This window comes from Pseudopipra pipra, chromosome 1, assembly GCF_036250125.1.
Source record: "Pseudopipra pipra isolate bDixPip1 chromosome 1, bDixPip1.hap1, whole genome shotgun sequence".
Taxonomy (NCBI): Eukaryota; Metazoa; Chordata; class Aves; order Passeriformes; family Pipridae; genus Pseudopipra; species Pseudopipra pipra.
In genome coordinates this window covers 33,644,936-33,658,838 of record NC_087549.1, presented here as the reverse complement: position 1 = coordinate 33,658,838, position 13,903 = coordinate 33,644,936, and the positions used below count along the sequence as shown (strand labels likewise).

At 36.7% G+C, this 13,903-nt stretch overlaps 1 protein-coding gene across 8 annotated transcripts in view; it reads right to left on the bottom strand.

Moving 5' to 3' along the window:
• The window catches only part of NCOA2 (nuclear receptor coactivator 2), a 185,949-nt gene that overhangs the window by 66,841 nt on the left and 105,205 nt on the right, over positions 1-13,903 (bottom strand). For all 8 annotated transcript variants that reach the window (XM_064651190.1, XM_064651235.1, XM_064651207.1 and 5 more), the window contains 2 exons: positions 10,050-10,151; positions 9,012-9,184 (listed from right to left, as the gene is read on the bottom strand). In XM_064651190.1, coding sequence (XP_064507260.1) covers positions 9,012-9,184; positions 10,050-10,132 — 256 coding nt within the window. In that variant the 5' untranslated portion in view covers positions 10,133-10,151. The remainder of the gene's footprint in view (positions 1-9,011; positions 9,185-10,049; positions 10,152-13,903) is intronic.

Genomic DNA, 13,903 nt, shown 5'->3' with positions numbered 1-13,903 from the left:
ACACACTTCCTTTTCAATGTGGAACATAGGCCCAGACCTGATTTGATGTAAAATAACTTGTCTCTGGAAACATCTTCCCCAGAAGGATCATGGGAATCGCAGGTTGTTCCAAATCTTTCTAGGAAAGAGTGCCTCAGGAGAAAAAGTACCACTATAAGGCTAGTGCTCTTCATGCTCACACATCTTAAGACGACAAGGGACGATTCTACCTATTTAGTTCCACCTACTCCTGTATCATGACAAGAACCTCCATCAAATGGTTTGAAGAACATTCAAATCTCTTTGGGAGAGCTGACAGAAACTACGAACTTCTTCATTAAGTTCCTCCAAATTTCAGTTAACTTTCCACTAACCATTTGCACCTTATGTATGAGTTGACTTTGGTCACAAATTCCAACTGCTAGGTTGTATCCTGCTTTTGTGTGTTAAAGTCCTCTGTGGCAAGCAAACTGTGTAGCTCCATTTCATGTTGTGCCACTATGCAAAGCAAGGTACAGGGACATGCCTTTCTGCTCTGAGATGACTAGGGCCTCAGTGAAAAGAGGTATCACACTGCTACTTCAACCAAAGGGGCATATGGATACTATTTCAGCCAACATGGCAATATCTGGAGCATGTCCAGTTACGGAGTACCTACTTTATGGATTTATGGTTTATGGAATTATCTACTTTAGCAGAACCTAAACTTAATGTTCTTCACCTTCTGACATTTGCTCTGATCTTGTGTGAGCTAAAGAAGGGAAGGAGAGTATGTGTGTGTTTAAATGTGTAGTGCACACACCGGAGTACCCCTTGTCTTGTAAAATACATAGAGATGTGCCAACACACTATAACAATGAAAGGAAACAGAAGGCATGTGTGTCTTGGATCTCTAACTATCTGTCTGAGGACATTCACTAGGAGCTCAGCAATGTTCACGACAGAGAAAGCATTTGCCACATCATCCTTCACTCTTCAGTTTGTGGGATTTTTCCCAGTTGCCCACTGTGGGTTTTCATAAAAAAATTCGAAAGGTGAAGTAGCAATTATTTTTCATATTCTTGGTGATTTCACATTCAAGGCCCTCTATTTCTAACCAATTGTCCATACACAAAATCTTCTACAGCAATAACAAAATGCATGACTTAGAACAGATGCAATTATTTTGATTTTAGTTTGAACACAGAGGAGCCTTTCATCAATACCTCTTCCATGTGCTGTGAATCCACAGGTTTTCAAGATTCGAACAAGGCATTGCATCCTGCTGTGTGTAAATATTAAATTATTGTTTTTGAGGCTGCAGTCTTTAAAAAGAAAAGGTAAAAGCTATGTAACAAAAGCTTTAATAGATGATCTTGACTGAAGTATTATCACTACTCTCAGTGAATTAATTTTACTTGCTTTACATGCTGCTGAGATTAGTACGTTGCATTCACTAATCTAAATCACACAGCAAGATCTGGTGTTCTACAGCCAGCACCTTTTAGATGCAAACATTCCAGCTGCAAGAGACTACAAACACAATCATTAAGACTCGAAGCAGAAGGCTCTAATCCTTCCTTAACACCTAAGCTCAGTATTTATTTTTTAGCACCTAAACTCAGTATTTGTTACTGACCAGACAACTCTAAAGACAGAGCAGCTGGTGAGAAACACCAGACTCAAAGCTTAGTTCATACTGTGGAGGGCTGGCTGTCAGTCTGTATTTCTGTATTTTATTTTTCCCTCAAATTAAAAATCTAAATGAATTTATGATGTTTACAGTTAATAAGAGATTACATGATAAAATGCAAAAAAAACCCCAAACAAACTTGTAAAGTTTTGAGGTTTAAAGTGTTCAGTGACAATTTAAATGAAGTCTGAGAACAATACATTTATCTGAAAGAAGGCAGCTTCCAAAATTCCAATTTTCAGGAAGCGATGCCTCCATTCCTCTTACGCAAGACATTTTTTTACACTCTCAGGAGTACATAGACCATTATATGATCATTACATATTGAAGTAACTAAACTAAAACTTTAATGAAAATATTCCTGGGAAGAAAAAGAGGGAACACTTGACGCATATGCCCCAAATCAGGTTAAATATAGGAGAAGCAGCTCAATCCTTTATAGCATTCCCCAGCATCGGTATTATAGATCACAACCACTTACACCACAATCATCTTTGCAGCTACAGAATATAAAGTAAACAACCATGCTCTGCTAGTTTGAATTCTTTTTTTTCTCTTGGTCATTTAGAAGTTACGAAAGAAAACAAAATAAAGATCAAAGAAAAGCAGAATACAAGTAGGATGCAAAGTAAACAAGAAAGTTTTCCTGTACTACCTGCCAATAATGACTATTTCTACTTGAAAAAGGCCACTATCTTAACAATTAAGAATAACATTTAGTTTCTCTTCAACTTTGAGCCATAACTTGGAGTCAAAGCTGACATTTCTGGTCTAAAACTTCAAGGAAATTTTCTCTAGAACAGAAGTCATCCACCATCGGCAAAGTTCAAGTATAAGTACCTAGATTTTACACTGGTTTCACAATTCTGATTATCAGTTTGATGATTATTTTTGTCTGTTTTCTTGAAGCAAGAGAACCATAGAATCACAGACTAATTTGGGTTGAAAGGAAGATTTAAAGATCACTTAGTCCACCCCTCCTGCCATGGGCAGGGACATCTTTCACTAGACCAGGTTGCTCAAAGCTCTATTCAACCTGGCCTTGAACACTTCCAGGGATGGTGTATCCACAACTTCCCTGGGAAACCTGTTCCAGTGCCTCACTGACCTTCATTGTAAAAAATTCCTTCCTTACATCCAAGCTGTATCTACTCTCTTTTAGCTTAAAACCATTGCCCCTTGTCCTGGCACCACAGGTCTCAGCAAAAAGTCCCTTTTTATCTTTCTTCTAAGTCCCCTTTATATATTGAAAGGCTGCAATAAGGTCTCCCCAGAGCCTTCTCCACTCTAGGCTGAAAAATCCCCTAATCTTAATAGCTTGAGCCCAGTGTAGACACAGCTATAAGTCATAAAGATGCCTTCAGCTACTTCTTTCATAAGTAATATTAATTAAATTATAACACCGCTTCCACAGGAAACTATTAGTATAGTTAAAATGCCTTATGTGTAGATAAGGTCTAAGCCAACTATTCTGCATGATATGCAATTCTAGTAAAATAAGCAAACCCCACAAAGTTTCCCAGTTGATGGGTCTGCTGGTTAACGACTACTTTTCATCAGAGTCAGAAAAGAAACTGATGGTCCGCACTATCTAAAACAAGTTTTAAATTCTTCAGGGAATCAGTAGTTCTCTGGAGGCATGCAAATAGTAAAGTCAACATAAACTGGATATTCAGCCAAAAAGCTTTACCATGTACAGAGGAAGATCAAAGACACTCTCAGTGCATTACTCTCAGCTGTAGGTAGGGGAGACAGCAAAGCAAATTCAGTAATAGATTTTTTTTTTTGTAAATACTCTGCATAAATTCCTTGACTTCACAGCAAAAATTCCTCTGACACTTAATTCAGTCTTAAAATCCTATCAGGCTGAAAGTATGGCATATACAAATAATAATAGCCATGCAGATATCCTTAGAAAAAATAAGTTAAAAATTGGCATAAAATTTAAATAGTTCATCTCAAACATGATTAATATAAAAATATAATTACAGTAACATTGACCCAGTAAAATATTTGCAAAACAAAACCCAACAAACAAAAAATCTGCATATGCTCTTGTTTTAATATCCTGATTTGGCAAGATATTTATGCACATAATTTTAAACCTTTAAGTAGTTCCACTGACTTAACAGGGATTACTCATCTGCTTAAAGTTAGGCAGTTGCTTAAATACCTTGTGAAATATAGATCTAAATTCAGATCTGACAAATTCAAAGTAGCAGCAGCCAAAGCAATACCTCATTACAGCTTTAAGGCCAGGTTGTTTTCATTTAGCAAGCACTTTTACTTGCATACTGGCGCTCGAGGCAACAATAGACTATCTGCTGGAATGACCCTGTGATTACATAGTACTGCTACAGGGAAGCAAAAACTGGTTTTGCTATCAAATGCGAAACCAGAAAAAGAAGACAAATATGATTAACAACAAGCCTTCTTTAAAAGTTCATACAGGTTCCACAGCTCCTGAATGTCTCTCTTCATCAAGTACTTCTTCTCTCAACATTACTTAGCTTTCGCATAGTGATTCATTCTGTCCAAGGTCTGTCTTTTAAGGCTATTCTGAAAACCAGATCTGTCAACTCAAAAGTGTACATTAATAGCTAGACTGATATTCACCACCCTGATATTCCTTCCCTGAACTACTGAAAAGCTGATCTACAGAACACAAAACCTCTTCAGAAACTGGTGACACATGAAAACTGGACTCTGCAGGAAAACTGAAGTGACACAGAATCACATTTGAGGATACTTTAGCACAGTAGGTTACATCTCACCATATGTGAATCTAAATGAGACAGGTGGATGCCATCTTAAAAAAAGGCTACAGAATACAGGCATGGAGAGTAGAAGGAGAGAAATAAGAGATGGAGACCTAGGGTTTAATAAAAGGTACTCAGGCGACTTGAGAAAAAACCCAAAACATGTCTTGTACTTGATGTCAGGACACATTCTTCAGCACTCCAACTGAAGGGGTCAGAGGAGACTGCTTAGCTAGAGAAACTGCTGAAGAAGCTCAAGGTGATCTTCAGTACCCTCTGTACCTACTGCATTGCTGATATTCGAAGAACAGAGTAAAAGCACAACTAGATAATGAAGAAAAGGAAGTCTCAAAGCCTGAACTAGGAGATGTTCAAACAGTGAAATGTAAAAAACAGTCTGCTTTAAAATGTGAGTTATTTACCTGCCAAGACTGAGAAGAGAAGCCAAGAGAAGCTTTAAACTAAGGGCAAGGGTTTAATTTTTATAACCTGCTCTATACCCTAAAGGGGAGAAAAAAAAAAAGAAAAAAAAAAGAAAGCAAAATAGAGACAAATCAAAAAATAATGAGAAAAAAACCCACTAACGTAATGAGAGGAGTCAGGTAGATGACAAGGAAAAGGACTACAGCTGGAATAAAATCAAATGAGATTGATGTGAAACAGTTCAATTGATTGTCAACTAAGGAAGAAGAAAATTCAGATTTCTTTTAGTTGCTGTCAGGATTCTGTTGTCTTCAAATATGAGAAAACATTTTTAACAGTAGTTATACAACTGAAATTAATGTCTTAAGTGCTGAAGTTTCTTCTTAAAATAAGGCAGGATCCTAAAATCAATCAGACACTATTTTACTAAACTTACTTCTTCTTAATTACAATGAAATGGCTTTATAGTTCCTTGGGTGTCTGGCATATAAAGGAATGTTTATTCACAGTGGTCTTTAGACTTGCATAAAGCAAGCTTTTTAAATTAAGCACGTGCAAATCAGAACTTCTGTGCTTGTACACATCTGTGTACATTATGAACACACCTGCAACATACATGACCATTACTCCTTCAAAGTAACTTAACATAGATTGAAAATAAAAGGAGAGCTTACACTTCCATGACCATGTAACACAACCATAAAATCACCATTTCATATCACTTTTATACTATAAATAAAAAACAGAATGTTTTCCAAAGTGCTTGAAACACAAGGCTCAAATCCCCACTAGAAATATCCACTTAAGATTTACATGAATATAACTTCTGTTTCATCTTCATGCTAAAATAATAATTTTTCATCTCCTCTGGACATTCTCAAATCTCTATCCAATCAGTGTAAGACAATATGATTAAAGCCCTCAGTAGAAAATTTCGTAAAGGAAACATTTCAAACCCCAGATTAAAACTGCATGCAGTGGTTACATCTACCAAATATCTTTAATTCTTTTAATGAATTCAGCTTTACGCATATATTTATAACTTGCTTTCAAATTGTAATAAACTGAATCTCTAACATACCACAACTTAGGAATCTTTGAAGTATATACTGTGAGAAATGATGTAAAGATAACAGATAAAGTATTGCAAATATACATTTGCATATCAAATAGTTCAGGATAACATTATACTAAATTATAGAGTATTATTAAAGCAAAAATGTATTACTTTTTTCAGCTACCAGCCCAGCAAGCTTGACATGGGAAATGAACATCAATCTGCATTTCACCCTTCCTTGTTTTCCTTCCTAGAATCTAGAATAAAGTCTTGTTGTCAAATCTCAGTAGCAGCTATAAAACTTGTGGCTTTACTAGGTATTTATAACTGACTGTGCTTTCATAAGTAATTAGACCTTCATGTGCAATTCTATTTATAGATGAAAAAGAAAAGTAGAAAAGAATTTCTAGTATTTATTTAAAAAAACCCAAACTCTTTACTAAACCTTCAATATAATAAAACTGTAGATTAAGTTTTCACTGGTTTTATCTAATATGCCTCGGAAGAAATGCAGAGCAAACCCACTGTGTGAAAACTGAGCCATCTTAATTTGTCCATGTTAGTGTAGAATCACTCCAGAGTTTCAGGACATTCATTTAGTTTTCATTCTCCTACAGGTATTCTGCATATCACTAAAAATCAACAAAACATCTTAACTGTGAGAAAATATTATTTTTAACCTGAGTTTCATGGTACTTTGTGCAATTATAGTATTATTTTAATTATTTTTGTTTTAGAAATACATAATACAAGTGTTTGACCATTGTAAAGGTCTTCTAACAGGTCTTGGTAGTGGAAAAGATTTGGAACGACCTGAAAGCTAATAATTTAAATGATGAATATATATAAGTACAGGATTCCTAATGTGAGGTGATAAACTACCTATAAAACCTGAGAGAACAATAGTAATAGTGTCACTAGGTCTTCAACCTGTTTGCATTGACTATGTCAGGGTTTTTGTGGTGTTCAACAAAAGTATAGGTGTACTGTTCATGCAGTCTGGATGTTTACTATATGAGACATACTTGTTGATGAAATTCCTGTTCCAAAACAATACTGCATTTCAGAGAATGCTGTCATTTTAATTTTTCTTAAAAGGAAAAGCCTTTAAAATTTGCTTTTACAACAGAATTAGCTTCTATGTAGGAATAGGTATCAAACCTTTAATCAGTTTTAAGGAATAATTTCAAGTATTCTCATCTTTGCATCTAGACTCTGAGATGCTATTACTGACCACCTTGAAGGTCCCAGTATTTTGTAATGCCCCTTAAAGAGGCTTAAAGTCAACCTGTACCAGCTACAACCTTCATGCAAACATCCAAACAGTTACTAGAACATCTAATTATTATCAACTGCAGAACCTTGTGCAACAAATCAACATCATAAAGAGTAATTTAGTGTCTTTATTGCTCAAGGATGGCAAACTACTTCTATTTCTTGAAATAAATTCATAGCATTTAGTCTGTATTTAGAATTGTATATTCAGTTGCTTTTGCAATAAGACTTTATGAGCTTAAAGTGCACATTCACCTTTGGTACAATTCTCGCCCATGATGACTTCAACAACTTACACGTAACCTGGTCTGACGAGTGTGAATATTTTATAACAATATGAAAACTATTTTCATGATACTGAACTGAACAACGAAACCCTGGATTTGAGAAAGTTAACCTCGATTACCTAGAGCCAGATTTTCAAATTAGATTTTCAAGAACTGCTAACAGAATGACCAAGTAGACTAGCAGATTTTAATTTGTGCACCCACTACCCAAGAAAACAAATTTTTTTGTCCTTATCCCTTTCTCAGGTTAAGATAAGGAGTACGTGTCTCTTGGTGACAGCAAAACAATAATTTAAAAATAAATTTGAGAAAAGGATAAAGAAAATTAGGGGAAAAGAGTATCTCAAAAGCCAGCAAGGTGCAAGACAATGATGGACATTGTGCCAGGTTAATAAGTATACTTCTATTATGGGGCATGGCAACATCACTAGAATATCCACTTTAAAAATCATAGCAACCTAATAGGAATAAGAAGAGAACAAGCTGAGAAATAGGAACACTCCCTAAGATTAATCAGTTAGAGCCACTTTGGAGGTAGCTGACGTAATTTGACACCTTCCACTTAGCTTTGAATAGACTAATGTCTAAAGCTGGAGATCTACTTCTATACTTGTTTTAGAAATGAATATGTATGCAACATGTAATCTCCGCTTTATAACTTCATACATACAGCATGGAAAAGGAAGCAATATTTTACCACAGAAATCACAGAATACTGAAAAACTGAAAGATGTATAACGTGTTTGAAAACCAAAGGAACCACTCTAAACACAGTTCACAAAGAGATCTTCTACATTAAAAATTATATGCACCCACTTTAAGAATTTGAATCTGCCCCAAACACCTGCAGTGCTATTCATGCCTGCCCAGACAGACCTGTGCCACAAAACCCACTTCCAAAAATTTAAAGCTTCTAGAAGATTTGGGTTTTCTCTTTGAATAGGAAATATATCAAAAGAAAAGAAATACAAAACTAATCTTCTAGACAAAGAACAGGAAGAAAACTGTCACGTTCTCTGGTTTACATTTATAACAGGACCCTATCTAGAGATTAGAATAGTTTCAAATCTATTGTAGTCGAGGATATGATGTCATCATTTAAAGGACGCAGATAATTTAGTCCACAATATCTATTCATACCAACAAAAGAAAGCAAAAAGGGGTATGCAGAACATTTACATACCCCACTCTCCTAGATTATTCCTCTTCTGCATGGATTCATCATCCATGTTTGAGTATGTAAGTAGTCTTTTATTTTCCCCAAAGCCATCTGCTAGTTTAACTTTCATGAAAGCACAAGTTATTCCAATTCCATTAGATACACATATCAGACTGATTGATTTTCTCTCTTTCTAAGCAATTTTCGGTGAAGCTTATTTTTAAAATACTGAATATGACACTTAACACATTCTGTTCACGTGACATTACAGCATTTTCGTTACTGATCAATGAAAAACATGGGAATTTGCTAAAGAAAAGCTGAATTGACTATCAGCTTTGCCAAAAATAAAATCATAATCAACACAAAATATTCCAAGTAAATTAATCAGTCTTCTTACCTTGTTCTTTTATTTGACGAATTTGCTTCACAGTTTCTTTCAAGATTGCACATTTGTCAGGTTTAAAGTGAAAGTTGTCAATATCATTAAAATTTGCAAAAATCAGCTCTGCAAGTTCTTCTATATATTTATTCTCTTGCTCACGATTGCGTTTCTCAGTGCTTCTTTTAGGGCTGAAAGAGGAGTTTACAAAAATTTTGTCTTTAATGTCAGTTTGCCTGCCTTCTGGTCAGCTCAAAGATGATTTTAAAAGGTTTGACGGTAGTTTAACAAAATCAGAGACAAAACTGCCCTCTCTCACTACAAAAATATAACTCACAAGTTTTTCTCAAGCAGAAAAGGTTTCCTCTGGAACAAGGAAAGGAACACTAGAAAAGACATTACGTATTTTTTCGCAGCAGTCATGTTTTTGTTTCAAAAGAGACTTGGGATTTGAAATTCACAACACAAGATTAACTGGGAGGTGTGGGGTGGATTTGAACACTTACACTTATTCCCTCCATGGTACTGAGAATCCAAGGAGTATCGTATAGTGATGGTGTATGAAAACATAAAACAGCTTAAAAAGTTAAACCAAAAAAAGCCATACTACCTACATCCGAGTGAATTTATAGCAGTCATAAGAAAAGATGATGAATGAGTTGTTATTCTTTAAAATTTTTTGTGTTAGCAATATAACTTCTGTAAAACTGAATAATATTTTTCAAGGTCCTGATTATAATGTGCAAGAGAGGTAGTAAAAAAAAAATATATCTCAGATTGCCAATATGAGTGACTGAAGACTCCCTGAACTGACTAGCCAAAAAAAGATTTTTACATATCTCCTAAATTGTCACCAAAATTTTGCATTTTGGCACGACACTGGATTCAAAATAAACAAACAAATAATACTAAGAGAGAGGAGTCCCCATCCCAGAAGTAGTTTGGCACTGACTTCTCAAGAATGTTGTTCGTTATTTTCTAACCAAAAAATATACGCAAATCTAATATTTTTTGAACTCTTTCTCGCTCAGCATCTTCAGAAGTAAATGGTCTAACCTGGGTCCAAGCTGATCGGGATCCTTGCGCTTTCTTGACTCTGGTCTGGATGGGTCAGAGGTATTTTCTCCCATCCCACTCATCTTGAACACATATCAGCAACTAAAAGGAAGAAAGAGCAAGAAAGGGTTATGGTGGAAAAACTCTTGAGTTCTCTGTTCATATTTCCAAGATTCTCATTCCATGATCAACTCAGATTTTACTTGGCAAATCTATCATTCGAAATAGAGTTTGTTTGAAAGGTACCAAAAACCCCACTGTGTTTATGACTCCACAAAATGCTACATAAAAGTCCTTTGGAAGAAAATTTGTGATGGGTAAGCAAAGCGTTTGATTGTTACCAGTTGTGTAAGAACAGATAAGTACGTATTGTGCCTGGACTGCTGAATTTTCATGGCAAATTTGCAAGGTTGAATGAGGAAAGACAAAGGAAAAGCCATAGTGCCACACAAGAAAAACACAACAGAATTGAAATACATGAAATAAAACGCGTCCCAGCTACATAAAAAGGTATCACAAGCAGCTTTAGTTAAAAACCAGAAGATAATGCTTGCACATGTACATGTACAAAATTGGAGAAACAGAACATCTGTCAACACTAGAAACCACTGAGGAACTGATAAATATTTTGTACATATAATCTACCTCATAAGGAGAATAACTTGCCAAGCTATCAAGTTTGACAATTTGTGCAATAATTTGTGCAATAAACAGCCTGTGGAAGTCCTGCCCTGCTCCTGGCTGTCTGTTGCCCTATGCAACATAGAAGCACATGAAACTCGCCTACCTCAGGTTACACACTCCTTAATAAGTACCAATATTCTGGAGGCACAAAACACCATTACAAAGGACAAAGGAGATGATGTAAACAATCAAAAAGCTCATCCAAGACAGGGCAGTCCCAGCTTGCCATCTGCCTAGATGCTGCTGGTTTTGAAAGGATGATGGCAGAGAGATGTTGCCAGACAATTCAGAGAGCTCCTGTATGGTTCAGGATTATCAGAAAAATAAACATGAGGGTCACGAAGGAGGTGAGTGTACCCAGGAGGTGATTCATACCATGCTAAAGTATGAGCTGGAGCCTGTAATTCTATGATCACTTCACACTGGCATAAAGTGGAAATCAGATATCAAAACAAGGGAGTTCACCACCTGCTTCAAGACCTTCATTTCTGTCCTACCAGGTCCCTTCCCTCCGCTGGCCTGGTCAGCTGTGCACTGAACTTAATGAGGGAAGTGCTGGGGATTAAAGATGCAGTCCCCTTTTTTTTTCTTTTAGACATTTTTTAAAATCTAACAGTTTATGTGTTGGCAATCAGATGGTCACACTGGAAATCTTAGTTTTCCCAGTGAACCGACTGAGTGAAAATATTGCAGATATTGGCAGAAACAGCCCAGACATTAAGGTCCAAGCAGTTCTGCAGGGACGCTGAGAAAGGCTACTCTTTGAAACCTGAGCAAGGAAATGAAGATCTGGAGCCATCTCAGATTCAGGAGTGATCACCACCTAACTTTTTCCTAAATAAAAACCAAAAATTAAAAATCATTAATTTGTGCTGAAAATACTTTTTTAACCAGTTTGAGAAGAAAGTGGAGTAGTTTTCCTTCTTCTAGATACTGGTCAAGTTCCATGAAAAAGACTGTATGATGCCTAAAACATATAGCTTCCAGATGGTCTTTGACATGGATGGTGTAAGATTCTATTTTAAAAGTATCTGGATTATCTTTTTCTCTATTGAGTCTATACAAGCATACGTATACCTACACGTACATACATGCTGCCATCATTTTGAGAAGAAGCCACTGTAAGAAGGCCCTAGTTCTGTGGTGGAGCAGAGCTGAACTCTCAAAGGGAAGATGTACCATCACAACCTCCGTCATTCTGAACTTGCTGGAGAACTCTCGGTGACTTCATCAGGGCATTCACAGAGCCACACCAATGCCAACCGTACTGCAGAGCATGAAACATCTACCACAGTCTCCAGTGTGGTCTGTGACAATGGCTGTTCCTTAAGAACTACATATTTTCAAGGATTTCTAGCCCCAGCAGACATTCACACCGTAATTTATCCAAGTATAGGAGTAGAAATACACATTCATCTACTAGGAGCTAAGCACTTTCCTGAAAATATGCAATTTCATAAGTATCACAAGCAGAGCTTCAAGGAAGAAGCAAGATGTTATTGAAGGAAACTGTGACAATAATTAAAGAGAAGCTGTGAGGAGACCGCATTTCCACGTCTCTGTCCAAGGAGAGCTGGAACTGTCCCCGGGGCTCTATTCCAGAGAGTAAATTTCTCACTGACCAGAGCAAGAAAAGTCATGAGCATGATGAAAGCTGTATATTCCCAGATCTGATCTCTGAGCCAAACTCAGATGGTGATCTAAAGTTCAGAAGAACAATTAGGCTGTAGAATCCCTTCATTTCTTATGCTTCCCAAGTAATACCTGAGAAATGTAGATCAGCTAACTATTTTTCTTGAGAAAAGCAAGCACAACAATTAATGAAAGCCTGTCAAACATTCAATTGACATCATCTCACCCCTCTTGCCCTCCAAGTAGTACAAAGGTAAACATTTAGAGTGGACATCCCCCTCCAATTCCCCTTCCTCCCCAAGAAAGCATATAGTAACAGTTACTGACAGCTTTCCCACCTACTCTGTCAGGCTTACTTCAGAGGGAAGTTGTATTTTTTCAGAAACCAAAGTTTAACCAGTAGCTCTACCGATGCATAGCTCAATTCTTCTTGCATTCACACTAGATGCTATCCTGTAGGAATTCCACTAGGCCTATGTTATCAGCCTTTGGAGGACACATTAAAACTCATCTCCCACCATAAACTCTAAACTTCATCCTTTTTGTATTGAAGGGAACCAAAGTGGTATCATAATTATGAAACTAGCACCTTCTTCTGTCCTTATTAAACACAGTAAGTGGTTCTAAACAGATAATTTATGTATTTATTTTATTTTGTTTGCACAAACAGGCCATTACATCTTTGTCTCAGCAGCATTATCAGTTTGTTCTTAGAATGAGTTATCCATTTCTCTTTCAGTCATCATGATTTATTTCTGGAAATCTACCACCTACTAACATATTTGCTCTCTATTCTCCCTTATGTCTTAATTAAAAATCATGTTCTATACCTCAAAGACCTGTATAGGCTGTGCAGTTCCTGCACTGTTGGTGCCTGTGCTCCAGAGCAGAAAGCAAAATCCAGAGTTAGGTGTCTTGGTAAGTGGAGAGCTACACAGATGATATTAAACAATCTACAAAATCTCAGAGGCTACAATGAGTCACTTTTCTGTATCTAGTACAAGGTACTAAAATCAAAAGGATGCGCCCCAAAACTGTCTCCGTAAGAATTTAGGGGCTGACCAGGATAGTTAAAGTTCCTACTCTCTTGAGACTCAAACTGAAATCCACTCCCAAGTTAGGAGAAATGAGGAGGAATCAACTTTTAGAAGCTGTGGATAGACTATTCAACAATACTATCTACCAATTAAAGCAGCCAGAAACTGGGTGATGGAGACACAGTTCCCTCTTCACAGAGGGCTTTCAAGCCTGTATTTATCACCACATGGGACAGCCTCCTGTGTGTGTAGTAGGCTGTCTGCCTGCCAAAACTGGATGTTTATGAAGCAAAGAGGGCAAGGCTGATTAACTCTTGCAGTGTGGGAATATTTAGATGTGTAGTCCATACCACTAAACTCACAAGTAAGTAGTTCAAACACTGTCTTAAAATACAGGGTTTGAGGTTTGAACCCCTCAGGCTGAGGAGTGTAGCCTCTCTCACCAATGACTCTAACAAGTCGAGTCAAAGAGGTGAGCACTCTCCCAGCTCCCTCATGTCT